Source organism: Anomalospiza imberbis, chromosome Z (assembly GCF_031753505.1).
Source record: "Anomalospiza imberbis isolate Cuckoo-Finch-1a 21T00152 chromosome Z, ASM3175350v1, whole genome shotgun sequence".
Taxonomy (NCBI): Eukaryota; Metazoa; Chordata; class Aves; order Passeriformes; family Viduidae; genus Anomalospiza; species Anomalospiza imberbis.
This window is the reverse complement of record NC_089721.1, coordinates 3466251-3486192: the sequence shown is the minus strand read 5'-3', so window position 1 is coordinate 3486192 and position 19942 is coordinate 3466251. Positions and strand designations below refer to the sequence as shown.

The window sequence follows — 19942 nt, the reverse complement described above, 5'->3', positions numbered from 1 at the left end:
GTTAAGAATCATGGTCACTGCCACCAGAATTCTTATGTTCATGTCAAGCCAATGATACAATCCACCTTATCTTACTGCTCAGCTGGAGAGCTGTAGTCTCAATAGTTTGGTTAACACTGGAAATGTGTGGATTTTCATTTAAACACATCATAGAGCTTTTTTTTTTTTTAATTTTCTGGACAAGATTACCCATTCAGTGACCTCCACAGAAACCTCTGTCCCTTAAAAATGTCCAGAGAAATAAAACTGCAGGTACACAGAGCTAGACATTTTCAAAGAAGTACACAAAAAAAGTGAGGCCAGGTGCCCATAAAAGTTCAGGACAACACATAGCTTCCATAAACAAGATAAAAATTGCTGAGGAGTGGAAGGGGCCTGAAATGTATGGTACAAGGGAAAGGCAATAAATTGATATCCAGAGAGATCAGGGTTCTCAGAGAGAGAAGAAAAACTGTATTTAATTTTCTGCTTTGTCACTCAGCCAGCCTGAATGTAGATTTCATATGTGGCCTGTTTTGTAATTTCTGCATCATCTGCTGCTGGGTTACAGTGAGAAACAAAACTCTGGCTAGAGACATCACTGCTCTTAGATGATGACTTCCCCATGACACAAAGCATCTGTGTCTATCTCCTCATGACTTTAGAGGAATAACCTTTTCTCCTGACATCAGCATAGTCTTTGCCCTGGAAGTGCTCATTTTGGATCCCCTTATTTTCTTTAGGTTGATGGTCTAAATAGTAAAAATATCCTTCCAGTGGATGTATAACTAATCATGAGATTAATTCTGTGAATTGAGACCAGGAGCTTAAAAGGAGTAAAAACAATCTCAACAGTATAAACTTTTTCAGTGGGCTGTCATTTGAAAATCATGTGTTTGTTCTTATAGATGTGGCAGCAAGTGATTCCAGTGATTCCTTCTACTTGTTCTTTTTTTCTGTTTGTTTTATGTACAATTTTAAGGGGTCATACCACAAATTTACGTATGGAAAAAACATGCATACTTAGGCCAAGATCATTCTTTTCTGTTTAGTATGTGTTTTAGAGACCAAATAATAATAAGACTCTTTCAGGATGTCCTCATCATGTTCTGAGTAAGAGTAGCGCTGAAGAGAAAATACTTGTACTTCCAGTTTTATGTCTAGCCAGCTGGGTGAGATGGAATTCAATAATTCCCTGTTCACTTTACCCACTCTCCTCTTCTTTAGTGTTGGTTTACTGAGTAGAAACACTTTCTCATTCAAGGAGACCTTCATCCTGATCAAGTCCTCAAGGCATTCCTGCAGTATGTACTTAGAATGCACCATAAGCTTTACTTCTCTTTATGATTATCTATTATTCATATTGTGGTGGTGTCTAGAGACTAATAAGCTAAGATTATGATGAGATACAATATTGGAATAAATACTGATGGCTGGTGGATAGCTAATAATAGGGATGGATGTATGTACATAACTTAGTGATGTCGATAACTAATAATGTCCCTCTTTTCCAATTAGATTTAATGGTTTCATTTTTTTTCCCTGGGAAAAGCAAAGGAATTTGTAACAATTCCACAGTAGTTTTGCCTCCTTTAGAGATGACACATCCCATTGGTGTTTTGCAATTTTTTTAACAGCTATAAAATTACTAGTGACATGAAGTGTTTATACATTTTTTCATTATTAAAGTCACAACCATTTTCCAAGACTTAAAATGCAGGAAATATGGAATATTATAGAAATAAAAAATATAAAGAAAAGCTATCTTTGTGTGCTCTGTATAGTGATATAGTAATTTTTCAGAAGTTAAAGGTGAGTTTGAAATACTTGAAAATTGCAAAGAAAACAAAAAATATTTTGTCTGAGATGAATTGATTTCTCTTTTTACCCCCAGTGAAATTTTGTAAATGTGGATGGTTTTAGTGCCTTCTCCACTTACTGGACCCAGATTCTGCTATCTTTGCCTTGTTATAATTAAATATTGCACATGGATAGTGTGCATAAATGCAAGTATAAGTAAAACTAAGTAATAAAGGCACTCTTTATTGAATAAACATCCAGTTCTGACAGTCACTCAGCATTTAAAGTTTATTTCAGATAAAAACATATATTGTCATAAAGCCTAAAGTAGATATGTGTGAATTTCTATATTCACGAGTTTATAAAGTAGGTAAACCAAACGAAGTTAGTAGTGTGTGTAATCCCAGAGCACAATTCTTTTAAATTAAGTAGTCATTTGATGTTCCTAGAGGAGGCCAGCTAAGACTTTAATACTGGGAAATAGCACTAAAGTAACAGAACTTTAAAAAACCAGACAAACAAACCCCACTCCATACTGGAGTTGGGTTTAAAATTCTTTAACAATTTTGTTTCATAATCTGTAGTTCTAAATGCATTACATTAATAGTTACAATGCATGAATGCAGAACCCTGTTTTTGAAAGAGATTTTGTTTAAAGAACAGGAAGAAATATCAATAGTAAGACCATGACACAACTCAACTGCCATCACAAAATTAAGGTGCAATCTAAAGTTTGCAAATCTTCCTTCTATCTAAGGGCCTTTTATAGGCAGCTTCTCACTGTCTCACAGTCTCACACAGGCAGAGAAACTAGAAGGGATGAAGGGTTGAAAAGCCTGTACTCACCTATAGTTGGGTCATGGTAGTCAGGGAACCGATGACTAATGAACTGCATTGTCATTGCTGCAGAGGAAAAAGAGAGAGGGAATAAAAAATATTTATATCACCACCATTAAATAGAAACAAGCAGAAGAACACATGGATAACTCACTCATGCAAGTATCAGCTCAGACTGTGAGCGCAGTTTTGTTCTATGTCTGCTTCTGCAACAATGCATTGGCTCTGCATTGATAACTCAGAACTGATAAATGAAGAAAAACATGAATTAAATCTCTTTAATTGTCTTAATTTCCAAACTTCATTGTACCACTCCTGTATTAAGATCTTCCATGCTTTCAACACTTGGTAAATACTGTTAATCTGATATTGCATAGAGATGAATATTGCCATGGCAAAAACATAAAACGTGACTTACAAGACTGATTCATAAAGGCTTTCACAGTGCTACAAAATGCCACTAACTGGAGTGCCTAATTTGATTTCTGGTGTATTTAGTGATACCTAATTCATCAAACTTGATGCAACACACGAAGACTTCTCTTAACCACCCAGAGAACATTTCTTCTGAAGAGACTGTTTTATGACTGACTATTAACTGCTTTCAGAAATTTTAGGAAAGTTACATGAGACTTCAGGAAAACTGCATTCTGACATTTGGAAAAGGTGGCAAGCTGGAAGTAGAATTCCAATTTATGTAGAAAGACATACACCTTCATATCCTGTCCAACATGACATCTGAAGTTCATTGGCCTTGAAAAACCATGAAAGTAAACTTAAGTATTCAGTGACTACAGTAACATCATCAGCATTTAGAAGAACTTGGGAAGTTACATTTGCTTTGATGTTTTTTCCTTATAAGTTTGAATTTCAAATAATTTGAAAAAAAAAAAAGTATCTCCCAAACAATAACAGTTGTAAATAAAAGCCTTTTAAAAGTTAAATATGTGATTTCTAATTAAATAGAAGAGAAAAAAAGTAGGGTCAAACAGAATTTTTTAAATACTGCTTGATTTTAAACCATTTTCTTTCCAATTTTTTTTCTGGCATTAAAATTCACCTGCACCTACTATATAGATAGTTGTTTAAAAAAGTAGCCCACTTGAAACATAAATATCAGTCACAACTCATGAAATCCAACATGAGATTTTGCCTCATGTCTTGAATATCTCAGCTACTTTCAACAACATGCACAACAGAGGTTATGAACAAGATGTGAGCCATTGTAAAATGTGTAAAAGTCTATATATAAAGTCTATATATAAATACATCGACTTTTCAAACAGCATTGTTTTAGTTTCATGCTTGTCATTCTCATATTTTCAAGAAACTGAGGGTAGGGAGATATTTTTTTTTAATGATAAAGAGAAGAAGTATTAAACATTTATTAGCATGTTAATAAATTATTGCATCTTTAGTGTAGACAAATATAAATGCTAAGAAGCAGCATTATAAATTCATAGATACCCAGAGAGGGTAACTGTGTAAGAAAAAGCTCATTCAGTCCATATATATTATAGAGCAATAAATCTATGTACAGCCACACTCATGTCTTCTGTATTATCTGTTTTCAGATGCATTACTTTTAAGCACTATAAATGTTTGACACTTTTACTTCCAGGAGAGATACTTTTTTTTTTTTTTTTTTTTTTTTTTAAATCGTGACAGATTTTTAGCCACCTCCATTCTGATTGCTGTTAGTGGTTTATGAAGAACAAATTCATGCCTGATGTGATCTGCCTAGTTTGCTCGTAGGAGCTGAGGCAGCTAACAGAGATGCTGTTCATATGGTTTATGCCTACACATTTCCAGCTTTCTGAGGCCCTGTACCACAAATTAGTTCAATTTGCTTCACTACCTGCTACTTTTTCCTGCCAAGCATTTGTTTTTTCTTTAAAAAACACCCCAAACTATTCTGCATCTGATCTCATTCTGTTTCCTTCTGGAGCTATGCCTGCGTCACAAAATCTGCAGTTATAATTGAAACAAAAATTCTCAGGGGACAGGAAGAACTCATGTAAATGTTTTTCCTCTCGCCTGAGACAGCCACAAGTCAATACATCATTTATATCCTCATCAAATTCACAGGATTCAAGAGGACTGAAATAATCATGACTGAAAGAATCATGTTGTATTAAATATCAAATTTTCTATTGTGGCATGCAAAACTGGAAGTGTTCCAAAGGAATGTGAATGTGAGGACATGGTTTAGTAGAGGCCTTTACAGTGCTGGGTTAATGGCTGGACTTAAGGATCTGAGAGATCTTTTCCAATCTGAATGGTTCTATGTTTCTATGATTGTATATAAAATGATTAGGGAGAGGTACAGAATTTGAGAAAGGTGTCAAGAGAAGCACTCAAAGTAATGAAATGAGAAGGCCTTACATTCATCTCCTGGGGAAAATGATAAATAAAATCTCCCTTCTTTATTCATTTTGTCCCACAGTTTCTTCCCTGACAGCCCTTTGTCACAGACACCTCCTAATCACCAGAGGAAGGAACTTCTTTGGCTTCTTTAGTCTTTGTCACCTCTCACCCAGGGATTTAGCACTCTCTCCCAGGAAGAGGGTACAGAAGGAATTGAGGTACACTGATATTTTAAATCACTGAATTACAATGCAAGATAAGGAAATTAGTGTATGGGTTGTGGGAATTGCAACCCATCTTCCTCTGTGTGTTCCTTAAGATAAAAATTTGCATTTTCTGCTATACCCAACTTCAGAAAGTATTTTCGGAGCAGGCATAGCTGGTCACTTTGTCTATGGGAAAGGCATAACTGATTTGTGGTGACAAAAAAATAAGTTCCTTATACCAGGAGGATGAAGGACAAAGAAGCCTCCAAACATCTGATGTGTAACAACAGCTTTGTCCAGTTTTACCAGGCATTCAAGAGACTTGGCTGCTGGATGGGCAGAAATAAGTTCTGAATGATGGCTGAAGATTGGTGGAGTGCTTCCCAGAGGAAAAGGACCTTCAATCACCACTGGAATGAAGCCATGAAGCTCAGCTGGAGCCTCGGGAATTAGACCTGCCCTGTCTGGGCTCCCCCAGCAGGACACCTGCCTCAGCTGGAATATGCTGGTTTCTTCATTGCTACTAACATCAGCTCCAAAGTAATTTTCCAAAGTGAATTAATTTTGAAAACTAATGGAAAAATGGTATTTCATGCTGTGTGTTGAAAATATTCTCCTTGGTTCCATGGTTTTACTCATCCATTACCTTTTTTTTCCATATAAATTAACACTCACACCGAACAAATTCAAGCTGTCATTGAACATTGTGTAAATTTTTCCCTTTGGAAATCCAAATTATACTTCACCAAATTTTTACAGGTCTATAAATTAGGGACACTTGGCTGGTTTATGCCACACACAAAGCGAGAAATGTGGCTTTAAAGCAGGATATAAAAATAAAATAAATTTGTAAGACTGATTCTTAAATACATATACATGTAAGAACAATTTCAGTTAAGAAATGGTTAAAAAACCAAATCAAACCAAGCAAAACCCTTTTAATCCATAGCAGATATTGTGAAACATTTTGAATTGCAAGTTGTCTGGAAATTTTTAATGAATATTTTATGACACTGTGAAGATCATTTCATTTAAATGGGACATGTATATCACACAGAAGCTATGATAAGTAAAAGGATCATTGTTTCAGATGAATAGCATCTTCTTTATATCCATCTGTGGCTAAGCAAATGCAGGTTGCCCCAGCTGAGCAAATGTAAGCCTGACATGCATGAGTAACTATGCAACTTTAAAGTTTTCTAGTCTTTTTAAAACAAGAAAGGGGTTCAGATCCTTCAGATCAAATCCTTCATATTTTTTTCCCAAACATGCTCATACAATGTTTATTAACTATCTAAAAGGCTGTACATTATATTTATGCTGGCACAGAAATATATATGTTTTATTGAAATAATAAACTTTGTTCTGTCTTCTATTTTCAATATAATTCTAAATCCCCCTTAAAACCATTTTATTATCCACTGAGTAGAAAAGGCCATGCTTAGAAAAAGGCTGAGGTCACATATTTATTTTGAAACATCCTTTTGACCAGTACAGCAATAATAAAATTCATCTAAAGAAAATATTAATCATAAAAGCATATATGTGTGAGTGGGCTCACAAGTCAATAGGAAAAATGTTTTGATACTCCTACAGCTGTGAAAGCAGATAGAATAGAATCTCACTCTTCTCCTAATTTGTTCTAAATTTCATTTATTCCAAAAACTTTGAAAGCAGTCCTTCGTCAATTTTTCAAGGTTGGATAGTATGTTGCAAGCTTACACAATATTTGTTATGCTAATAGTATCCCTGATGTGAATATCTCATTCTTCCTGTCCCTCTTTATTCACCCAAGAGCTTCCACATATTGACACTCTCCTGGGTGATAGTGTGATGGTATAATAAATCTGTTTCCAACAGAATCTTTACCCTCATCACAAAATCCTACACTTTAAGCACTCTAACAAAATTACCAGAATATTTGCATCTCGGAGACAAGTGATTCCATAGGGTTGATTCACATAATTTTAATTTAGATCCATCCTTCCAGTGGATCCTTAACTTGTGTTTTTTATAAATATTGAGGTTTCAATGAGACCAGTGTAGAAGATGGATATTGAAAAACTATAATATGGTAAAGTGAGTGGATTTGAGCACTACTTCATGAAGGTCATGAAAAAATAAGAAAGCACATAGATATTTTTAAAATAGAGAAGGTGGCAAAGAAAGTACATTCGAAAAACAAAGAGTGTATCATAGGAAGAGACATTGTCTTGGAAAGAGAAGAAATAAATATTTTAAAAATTGTTTTAAAAATTTCAAAAATTATTTAAAAATTTAACATGCAACCTTGCTTCTGTCTATATGTAACATTAAATAACTTTCTAAAACATGATCATGGCAAGTTGGATATACCTGATCTTATTAATATGCAAATAAATCATTTGCATATTAATAAATATATGCACATTATATTGTATCAAAACTAGACTATTTCAATAACTAGGCAAGCATTATATTGCTACTCTTTTATCTCTGAAATACTAAAGATTTTGAACAGTTCTGGTCTTTCTGGTGGTTTAATTACCCACAAGACCTTAGGAGTCATCTTCTAAAATGTATTGTCTTTTCAAAAGTTCATGCCTGAAGACTGCAATGTTTACTTCTATTTTGCTAGCTTGGAAAAATTACAAACATCCCTATAACTAACTATGTTTTTTTAGATTGGCACATCATATAAATCATCATTTGCAGTTATTCCTCTGTCCATTGAATCTTAACAAACAGACTCCAACTCAGTGAAGTTCAACAAGGGCAAATTCTGGATTCTGCACTTGGGTTGGGGCAACCCTGGATGTGCAGAGTGGGGGATGAGATCCTGCAAAGCAGTGCCATGGAAAGGGACCTGGGGGTCCTGGTCAGTGGCAAGTGGAACTTGAGCCAGCAGTGCCCTGGCAGCCAGGAGGGACATCCCTGTCCTGGGGACATCAGGCCCAACATCAGCAGCTGGGCGAGGGAGGGGATTGTCCCACTCTGCTCTGGGCTGGGCTGCCTCACCCTGAATGCTGTGAGCAGTTTTGGGTGCCTCAGTATAAGAAAGGTCTTAAGAGTTTCGAGAGCCTCCAAAGGAGGGCACCAAGGATGGTGAAGAGCCCTGGGGGAAGCCGTGTGAGGAGGGGCTGAGGGCACTGGGTCTGTCCAGCTGGAGAAGAGGAGGCTGAGGGGAGACCCCAGTGCAGTTACAGCTCCCTGTGAGGGAGCAGGAGGGGCAGGCTCTGATCTCTGCTCTGGGCTGACAGGGACAGGACCCCAGGGAACGGCCTGAAGCTGTGTCAGGGGAGGTTTGGGTTGGATAGCAGGAAAGGTTCTTCACCCAGAGGGCGTTTGGGCACTGGAACAGGCTCCCCAGGGAATGGACACAGCACCAATCCTCATGGAGCTCCAGGAGCGTTTGGACAATGTTCTCAGGGACAGGGTGGGATTGTTGGGGATGGTCCTGTGCAGGAACCTTGTGGGTTCCTTCCAACTCAGAATACTTTTTCATTCTGTGTATTCTGTGAGTAGTAGGAGGCGAAGACAAGGTTTTTTTTCAAGAATCTAATGAGTACTATGAACTGCATTAACACTCACAGTAACTTTGAGTTGTTAAAGACACCAATAATTATGAAGTACTTTAGGAGGAGAAAAAAAATTTCAATAGTCTCTAAATGCAACCTGAGAAAGATTTCATCTGTGTTCAGTTTCTGCAAGTTTAGTGACTCAAGGTCAGAAAGAATGAGAAAAGCAAAAAGTATTGAAATTAAACAAAAATTTTGCTATGTAACAAATGAGAAATATGAGCTATGAACTAATTTAGGCTATGGGCTAGAAAATATTTTTAGACATCATATGAGGGATCTTCAGGAACAAGATTCAAACATGGAAAATGTAAAAATACCTCTTTGATTTTAAAGAGTTTTTTGAAGTGAAAGGATTGAATCAGTGAAATATTAGGTTCTTTTAGAGATTTCTCCTCTCTATTATCAGTTTCAGGTAGGGAAAATGTTAGTTTTATGTATGACATTTTATTAAGAATAGCATCTATAATCAGATACACGACTAATATCAGTTCCAGAAGTGAAGTTTTGGTTTCCTAAAATATTACATGCTTTAGATCTCAAAAACTTTATAAAACTTTTTGCTTTCCAGAAAGAAGCTTTCATATGGAAAGCATTGTTTAATAATAATAATAATAATAATAATAATAATAAATAACCCTAGATGTATGATCTTCTTGGGATGGGAGGGTTAGAGAAAGAACCTGAGGGAGTTTCATATACACTTAATGAAGTCACAGCTAGCCCATCTGCAGCCTTTACGGTTTTGAACAAAATATGTTGCATTTCTGGGTTTGTTTTCCTACAATTTCCTAAGAACATTTGTCTCCATCAGCTAGGTGACAGTTTTTCAAAGGACTATGTGATTGAAGTAGGTAAGATATTTCCTTTGGTTTTATTTGCATTTATTTATCTACACATGCTGCATATAGATTACAGTATGTTTTAGAATAAGTAACTGAAAGATTTAGTTACCTGAACAAAACAAAGGGAGTGGTGGGGTCAGAGGAGCATTTCTTTGGATCAAAAAGATGTGTGGAAAGAAGAGTGATATCTAATGCAGGGTATTTTTTATTGCACTTCATGAAATTTAAAGAGTAAAGGGCAGGTACCTAGAGATACAGAGGAAATTTTCTATCAATAAGGTATTTTTGTAGATTGATTATGGATATTTGTATGATTGCCCCATGACACAGTAAATGGTAAAGTGTATAGCTAGATCAAAAACCTTGATGTTTTTAAAACTGATTGCAGTAAACTCAAAGATCTCACCCCACAAAAATGGGGTGAGATCTTCATAGTGCCAGAGGATGTGAGGATTTCTAAGCAGAAGTTTTAATGTCTTTTACTCTGTTCTTCCCCAAACACCACTACAGACTAGATGCACTGACAGGAGATCAGTCTCAAGACACCTTTGTTGTGGTACAACACAGCCATTTTTACATTGTCATACCCTTTAAGGAATTGGCCTAAAGCTTTACCACTTGTTTCAGGAGTGAATGCTGCAAGATCTGTGAGCTGCAATTATTAATTTTTTAGGTGTTATAATGTATTATTTATTGAGGATTAGCTCTGAAATGAAGGTAAGTGGAATTTTATTTCTGTGTTAAGCACATTCTGGTGTACTAGAAAAATACAGAATCTTTTTGTAACACAATCTCCTACATAGGCTGGGATGTTGCTACAGCATTGGACTTTTTTTTTTTTTTTTGCTAAATTGGTGGGTGTTTTTTTCATCTATAGAAGCTGAAGTCCACTGAAAAGAATATGAGGCATGGGAAAGGAATAGTCTTAAAATCAAAAGTCTTTTAAATTTAATTTGTATTGTTAGAATGAAAATTAAACACACAAAACTCCATGCAGATTTCAAACAGAAAATCAAGTTACTAAGGCTGCTGGAGCAGAAACAGGGAACTCTTTCTTATCTACTGTAACCCTTACCACTGTAAAATAAGAGTAGACTGTAATCAAAATATGTTGAGGTGCAGCTAGTGGTAACCGAGAAAGGCAGATGCTTTCTTTGGAAAATAGTCAGTTTTTAATTACTCCTCTTGCATCAGAATTAAACAAAGGGCTCAGTGCAGAAACCTGTATGTTGAGACAATGTGTTCCCTAAGAGTAAAAATAAAGAATTAGGAGCAAGGTGAGTGGAAAAAAAAAACAGTAGAAAAGCATCTTTTGTTTTGAATGATCTTGAAGGAATAGATAAAAATCACTAACCAGAGAGCAGTTCTCACCCTGATCTTTCCTATAATCATTAGATGTAGAGATATGAATTTTCATTATTTTCCTTTAAGGAGTCATTATTAGAAAAATGACAAATACTAGGCAGTGGTTACAGTTTTCCAGCATGGACTGAAGGATGAACAGAGAAAATGTGCAAAAAAATTCATCCTAGAAGTGAGAAACTTGTAGGAAAACGCCATTCAGGAAAAATGCTCTCATGTCAGAAAAGTTCCATGTCTTCTGAATCAGCACAGTCTAGTGAAAAGTGGCTGTACTGAGGACTTCTAACTACTGTTAATATCTACACCCAGACTCAGTTCCAGGTCAGAAGGCAGATCACACTGCATTGTAAAATTTGTGTTAAAAATTCCCTTTAGTGGTTAAGGAAACAAGGAAGTAGGTGAGAGTTGCATTTATTGCCCACATAAGAGACATCATCATAATGTGATACAAATTAATGGTAATGATAAGGTAGATTGCTACCACTTACAAGCCATTTCCTCCATAGTGTATCCCTGATCCCTTCCCAGAAATTCTCCCACAAAAATACTGAACATTCCCTACCCTGCTTAGCTTATGTGGCTTGACAAGATGCCTTAATAAACAGAAATTACTGCTGGTAAATGCTACCATTAGTGCATTTTCCCACTGTGTTTGTTCCATCAAGTTAAAATCAGAAAGAAAACTTAATGTGTCTTCTACTGTTCTTCAGTTAGCAAATCCAATGGCAACTTAAGCCTTCCATTACTGAGCAATCCAAAATATAATGACTTAAATAGGTTTTAAAGCAGGCTCCAGCATGTGATTTTTTAAAGCAGAATACATTAAATAAAGCTAGAAAGATTTTCACATATTATTTCAGAGAAGAATAGAACTGATCTTGAACCATTGCAGATAGACACATTTCAATTAAAGTCAATTGAAAAATCTCATTTTTAAAACAGGAATACAGCAAACAAGAGAAATATAGGGTCATTCTTCATACAAGGGGGCTCTGGCTTGCTGCTACCAGCCTCAAGTACCATAACTTCACTGAAAACAACACTTTCAAAAAAGGATAAAGTCATTTCATTCAATGGAAAATAAAAACCTCTCAGCAACCACATTTATTCTTCTCCCATTCTTTTTTTATCTGTTGACATGTTTCCCTGTAATGATAACTTGAGATGCTCAGGCTTGGTTCGCTGCTGTTTCAGGTAGTGGCAAATTGAGGTTGTTTGCAGGTTTCCTAACATAAACTAGTGGTTAGCTCCTGTGCTACCTTCCATGTGAAATTACACCCCATCCATCAAGCAGTGAGGAACTGGCAGTGACAGCAGCTGTATTTTCTTGTCAGTGGGAGAGAGTAGCTGCTGTTCTGTAATGTGGCACCAACTTTTCTGAACATCAAACCTATGGTCTAGAAAATTGATGACACATCAAAGAGGAAGACACAACTCTTCCATTTAAATCCTCACAGAAATCTTATTCAGGGTTGAAGCGGAGATGAGGTTTTTATTCATTCTTTTCTTTCCAGCGCCAGGTTTTCTCAATGTATCAGTTATAGTGAATTGAGGATAACATCCAGATTCACAGATGCTGTTGGCAGCTAATTCCCTTTGACTAAACAGGGTTTAGGTGCTTATCTGCCCATGGTGATCTGAACTCTAACCTTTTGTGCATCTCTCAAACACTCAGATGTTTTTGAAAGTTTATAGAACCAGGGGATTCTTTAGTTTGGAAAGGACCTCCAAGACCAACCATTCACCCAGCACTGACCAGGCACCACTAACCCTTGTCCCCAAGTGCCACATCCTCATGGTTTGTAAGTCCAGGGATGAGGACTCCAACACTACCTTGGGCAGCCTGTGCTAATGCTTTACAAATCTTTTAGTAAGGACATTTTTCCCTAATATTCCATCTAAACCTTCTCTGTCATAATTTCAGTCAATTTCTTTCTTGTTGCCTGCGAGAAGATATTGACTTCCACCTGGTTCCAACCTCCACTCAAGGCAGTTGTAGAGAGTGATAGGTGTTGTTGATGATTAAAGTTATGATCTTGTTTCCTGCTGCTGATATCATTTCCATTGAAATTAAAATACTTCACAGTGAGAAAATTGGTTTGGATGAAATTTGAGATAGGAAACTGTACTAAATAAAGGAAAATTTACTGTTTTGGATTGATGGCATTAACATTTTTGAAAGTCTGAAACTGATTTACTAACACTATTGTTATATATTTTATAATAAATTACATATATTTACCCTTCTACTATAAATTAACATGATTTATAGATAATTATTTGTCACTTTCATAATTATTTTTTCATTTCTGTTTATTAAGGTAGCTTATTATGCTGGCTTTCCTTTTCAATGAAAATGTAAACAAAATCTAAAATACTGCATTTTTATCAGAAATTCTCTCATCCTTCAATATCTGACACATTTTTTTCTTTAATAACCATAGTGGTCAAATAATATTTAAAGGAAGTAGACTAACAAAGAAGGAAGCATTTCTGAAGATGCATTTTAAGTCAGAAAACTGACTCCAGAATATTGTTAAAATCCCAACAAACATTTCAATTCCTCAAAAACATTTGATTATTCGCAGAATGTTGTCCTCTCTAATTTATTTCCTACTCATATATTTCAATTTACATTTCTCTTTGTAATGTTATTTATCTCAGTGGAGCCAAATACCACATCATCTGCGTTATATGAGTGGAAAAGTATTCCTCACTCCTGAGGTGACTTTGCACTCAACATATTTTACTTGTCATATTTCAGATGTTTTCTCTCTCAGCTAATTAGGCAACACTTCACAACAAAGTCAAACCTGACACATTAACTCTTGCACCAACATGAGCTCTTAATGTCTTTGCTACTGTACTGAAAACATTTCTGTAAGATCAGGGAAAGGTGAGGCTCCTCAGTTTATTTCCCCTGCATCCACACCTGAACACGTCCAAATCTAAAAGCCTGGTAATTATGAACTGCTCCCCAGCAAACAAATCAAACCATTGAGAAGGCCTGGAAATTAGGAAAATGAGATCTGGGTGGAGAAGAACTTCTATGTTGTATTCCACTTGGAATATGGTTATGCAGGAAAAATAATCACAAAGGTAACAATATTAATAGAGTCTAAGAAAATATTGGCTTAAAAGGACTCCAAAGACCAACTCCCTGCCATGGTCAGGGTCACCTCCCACTAGATCAGGTATCTCAAAATCCCATCCAAGATGGCCCTGGAATTTTAGACTTGCTGTAATAGACATCCTACAGTTTCTAAACAGTAGCTTTAACATTTTAAGGACATGGAAAGAAATATAATGTCTTAACATCTAAATACTTCACAGGCTGAGGTTAATCAGGAAGAAGAGACTTTCTAGATCCAGACAACAGCAGGTAATTTGGAGAAAAATCAATGGGAAATAATGAGCTATCTCAGAGGAGAATACTGACCCTTATGCTTTCTGCTACTTTCACTTTATATAGTAATAACTGAAAAACTCCTGAGGAAGTTTTATGTGATTGTGTGAATCTGGGAAGAGGTGTTTTGAGTTTTTGACACTGCAACCAGCTCTCTATCCTTTGATTATCACCAGCATCTTTTCTGCTTCATTTTCCAAACATCCAAGAAAACCAAGGCAACAACAACATGGACAGGAAGCTCTGAGATTTATGGGATTGTTGTGTAAAATTTGGCTATGAATGCATTTTTTAATTGTTCACACAAAATCAAGTAAGCAGCACCAGGAAATTTTTAAGAACAAGCTTAACCAATACCTTCAACATGAAATTATGTGGAGGAATGGAGGCAGGAGGCATGAGATCGAGCATTTTGCAGGATACATTCAAGTTATAGATAGAGATCAAAAGACTAAAAAGAACAACAATGAAAAGGTGAAATGAGTCCTCTCATCCTCTTCCTACTCTCTAGTACAAACTTAGCTGGAAGTTGACATCTGCCAAAAGCACATTCATATGGCTTGACACATGTACATGCTACATTATATGGCGATATATTGACAGCAGGCACAGTTGCCAGACATGTTTAAGGGTGAAAAGTAGCACTTCAGGCACTAAAAGAGGTGATTTATTACAGCATTAGTGTGCCACTGAAAAGGTCAGAAAGCTGCAAAACACATACAAAAAGTTTGAGGGTTGATTGTAATTTCACAGAGAAAACCTATATTATCCTACTCAGTCTTGTATCCTCAGTGTGAATAAGAAATGTTAAAGCTCTCAATATGAGCAACATGGAAAGATTTGACAATGTTGTTGTTTTGTTTTGTTTTGTTTTGTTTTTTCCTGCAGCTGGAAGGAGATGACTCCTGACCCAGAAACACTTAGGCCTCAGAATTTCATTCTTCTGGGCTAAACTCACTTTCGTGTATTTCGTAATGCACTTTCTGCTCTTGGTGTCATTTATTCTGGTGAGAACAAGGTGTCTCAGGGGTTTATGGTGCTATATATCACCTTCACTTGATGCCTGACAGAAGCCCTATCTGGTGACCCTAGACCTTTCTATGAAAAACCAGAAGCAGGTAAAAAACCCCAACCACACAACCGACTGACCAAGCCAAACTGAAACAATCTTCCAAATCTTCCCACACTCCCCAAACAAAGATAGTGTACCTATACAAGTCTTGACGTTTACATTAGAGGGAAAATTCTACTCAGGATTTCTGAAATTTAATTTTAAACACAATATATTGGGGTGAGATGGGTAAATAAAAAACATTTTTGAACTTTGAAAAACAATCCTTAGAATCAAAATTAACTTCTTGTTCATAAAAGGCCGCAAAAGAAGGATATATGTAGCCATTTCCAGGTTTTCCTAATTACTGTGGAAACTTGTTCTATAATCAGATCTCCTTAACAAAAACAATTTTCCCCCAGGGTCAGGAGATTTACTTCATCTGCTCCATCGCAGGACTAGGGTTTATGTTTTCCCAGTCTCTACAGTAATTATAACACTGAAATTTTGTCTTGGTGGTGCTGAGGCATCATAACTCTTCTCCCTAAAAATCATGATCTGGCAGCTGAAAACCACAGAGGAACTTTTTTAACACCCTGATAAACTTATGACTACCTGAAACACAAAAAACCCACATATCTTTAGGTTACAACAACTGGAAATGTTTCCTTAAGTGTGTGCATATATATATAAGTGTATGTATATATATACTAAGTGCTTTTATATATATATATATTTATATATATATATATATACATATAAGCACTTAGGAGGACTTTTTTAGGGGCCCAGTGAGTAAGATGATGTTGAAGTACTCTGCCTGCTAGCAGTGTGAGGACATGGTGCTATGCTGATTCAGAAATGACTCAGCTCAGTTACCAGGAAAGGGGAGAATCAGGTCTTTTTCAAAGGTACAGTGATATAGATGTGACAGAATGACTCATCCATCATCAGTGTTTTAGTCAGCAAAGTCTTTGGCTGAATGGCAAGTATTTATAACTGGAAAATAAAGTCATTCAATAAAAAGGAAATAAGCAAAAAAGATCTGAATATTAAGCCTGGTTTTTAACATCTAACTATGAGGTCACTGCATTCCATAACCTGAACCACATTTTAGTGCCAAATCAAATCCATTGAACAATCTGCTTTTTGCATTTCTCTCTGTTTCTGATTCAGAGAATATATATTCTGCAGCACTCACCTAAGTACAGAATGAATAATCTCTGTCCATTTTCTAGTGAATATGTATTTTTTCTTCTGCAGTATGTCTTTCACTAGAGGTTTTACTTCAGTTTTACATGGCATGCATGATAGGGCATGGAACCTCTTCCTTTGAGAGATAAAAAGTTCCATAAAAGTTTTGAAGGATATAAATCAAGATACACAGAAATTACTGTGAGCTTCTCCATTGATATTAGCTGGCATTTTATGTAAGTTTTTACTTGTGCAATGCTCTTTCCACAATGGCCTTCAGCAGGAGTATTTAAATATCTTCAAAATAAAACATAATGAGTGAAATTGTGACTCTGAGATCAGTGGCAAATCTTTCTATTTAGGCTGAAATTTCTCTTTCATCTACAAATAACTGTGATTATTTGCCTTTACCTTTTGCAAATGAATACACATTACCTATAACTTTCCCTTGATGCATGTATTATTTCATGTCTCAAAATAATGATATTTTTATAAAAGGGGAAAGAAAGAAGCAATATTAAACAAAACTTTCTGTTTGAAGTTTTTTTAGCAAAAAAAAAAAAAAAATCAACTCCTGATTATTTTTTAAATTGAAAAACATCTTTTCTTGCAAAGAAAGACACATTTATAAACTCTCAGATCTAGAGCTCATCTAACTCCTTTAGCCAAGACACAAAAAAAGGGCTACAATTATACAGGATCTTCAAATCTGTGCATAGGTGAAACCCAAGCAAACATAGAATATATCGCCATGTTCAATTTATTGCTGCCCATTGCAAATTGACTGATTTCACTTAATTACTAATTACCAAACCAGAGCAAGAGCTGTCAGTGGTACTGGGGAGACCTTTATTCTCAGCTATGTTATTTCATTCAGTAGATTTTATTTTTCATCAAAAGTTTTCTAACAATGACAGAATTGATACATATGTGTATATATAGTGTGTATATATATATATATATATATATATATATATATATATACAGCTAGACAAATAGACACAGAGAAAGAGAGAGAGAGTGGGTGAGAGAGAGAGAAAGAAATAAAGAGATGCATGAGTATTTTCTGGGGGAAAAAAAGAAAAGATACCTACAAAATGGTTTCACATTCCCGCTTCTCATCAGAGTTATGTAATTTGTTAGATGCCTCACCCTGTAGGAGTTAAGGAGAGTGGTCACAGCACCAGTGGCTGTTCATGTGAATTTGCCTTATTTTCTGTGTGATAAATTTTCCGCTTCAAAAGCATTTGCCAAATTTTTCTCCTTACTCTGATATAACTTCTGAAAAATAACTGTATGTGAGAACTTTAAATGTTTTTAAAATTTTCAAAGGTGTCTGTAAAGCAGACACAAAAAGTCAAGAAAGCAGAAATAAAGCAAAAAGAGCAAATAATAGAAGTGAATTAAACAAAATTATAGTTGCCATCAGTACATCAAAATTTATCATTTCATAAGGCATGTTCATTGCTACCTCTAATCATATATGCTTTTGAAGTCGAAACTGGAGCATTTACTTTACTTTAAAGGCAATGAGGCTATTTGTATGTTTAAAGACAAAATTATGCTCATGTGAATTGCCAAAATTGGGTATAATCTGCTAATTTACAAAATTTAGCAAACCTCAGTGAATTCTTTTAGTATAATTTTGAGTTAGCATAAAGGTGCAAGATTGAAAATCAAATCAAACCAAACCAAAAAGTTTTCTGGAGAGATTCAGACATATAGATATTTAGAGAAGCTGTTATTAAAACTATGTATTTTAAGAATAAATAGTGAAATCTGTGCAAGACATTTGTGACTTTTAAATATTTATATATGAAATAAATAAATATTTTGAGAAACAAAACTTCTGAAGAAACTAAGTATGCTACAAGACTTGCATGTCATCTTGGTAATTGGTTAGTATGTTGGCAGAGTTGACACTCATTTTTTAAACTTCTTTATTGATACTGAAACAATACAGATAAAATATATCATGAAAGAAAACAGAACTTTATAAAATCCCCTGAGAACTTACAGCTCAGGAAGACTGCTCTGTGATGATCTCTGAACTGGTGCATGGAGACCAGTGATCCCTCAGGGCATTTTTTGAAGAGCTAAATCCAGTATAGTAGAAGGAAAAGAGAAATTTACCTCCCACATATGGGTTTCCTTTTCACCTAGGTCAAAAACAAGCGCTTATGCAGCTGTACAGAGGATAGTTTTGCCTCCTTGGCAGTTTCAACACTCTGAACTAAACAACTGCTTGCTTTTTAACCATAGCAAAGGTCAGACAAACAGGAGGTCTGACAAACCAGAGAGATAAATAACCCAGGGAGTGGGATGAGGAGGGAAGCTTTATTATTACCTTAAAGATGTCTGGCTCACAGTTTATAGGGAAGCCAAGTAACAAGCAGCAAACCACATGAAATGTTTATGCATGTCTGTGGAATCCAGTTATTCTCCTCTGTCTTTCTGCCTTCCCCCAATTTACTGTTCTAATCAACAGACCTATTTTCTGCCCCCTTGGATACCCCCATCCCCCTGATGGGGTTGGCATAAATAACAAACAGCTCCGGCCCTTGGCTTCGCCAATATGAAACACTGGATACAAAATGAGTTACTGTAAATAACACAGGGACTGGTGCCATAAAGCTGTCACCTTTACCTCCAGGATTTTCCTTCCTAATAGACCTACATGCTTCTCTGTTATCATCCACAGTAATTTTTTTTCCTAAAAAAGCTGAAGCTGCTATTAGTCAGATAGAAAATCATTTAGGGGCAGCAAGAAAAGGCACGTTTCCTTAATAAACAGCAGGGTCAGCAATAACCATTAGGAATTTTGAAGTTATTTCTCTGAAAGGGAGGTTCTTATTCTTCACTCCTTGGCTTTGATGATAAAAGTCCTGAGTTTTGGGTAGCTGGGAAGGATCTGACAAAATTCTAATAAAGTCTTGTAGGCCGTTGAAATGCTGAAGTAATAATATTCCAAGCTACAGTGGGGGATTTATTTATTTTTATGTAGGTGTATCTCTGCTGCCACCCTACCTGTTCTTTTAAATTACCACTCGAGTCTATTTTCCCATCTATAAATAACATCAAAATTAAACAAGCCATGTATGCCGTGCAGTCCAAATTTCAGCTTCAGATTGAAGCTGAAAGTAAGGGGGAAATCTCAGACAATTTTTGAGGTCTGTTTGCATAAAACAGTCAAAAGTTCCAAGATGTCATGATGTAGTGTAATATTATGAATCTATGATGTACAAATGCAAATGTTTCAGTGGGTGAGTTGGTTCAGCTTTATGAGTTCTTTATGACCATTTTTCCGGGGGTTTTTGGGGGGGTTTTTTGGTTTTGGT

At 35.8% G+C, this 19942-nt stretch overlaps 1 protein-coding gene across 2 annotated transcripts in view; it reads right to left on the bottom strand.

Annotated features, from left to right (window-relative positions):
- Window positions 1-19942, bottom strand: part of RIT2 (Ras like without CAAX 2) — a 186571-nt gene that overhangs the window by 132061 nt on the left and 34568 nt on the right. For both annotated transcript variants that reach the window (XM_068175955.1, XM_068175954.1), the window contains exon 3: window positions 2626-2682. In XM_068175955.1, the coding sequence (XP_068032056.1) occupies window positions 2626-2682 (57 nt within the window). The remainder of the gene's footprint in view (window positions 1-2625; window positions 2683-19942) is intronic.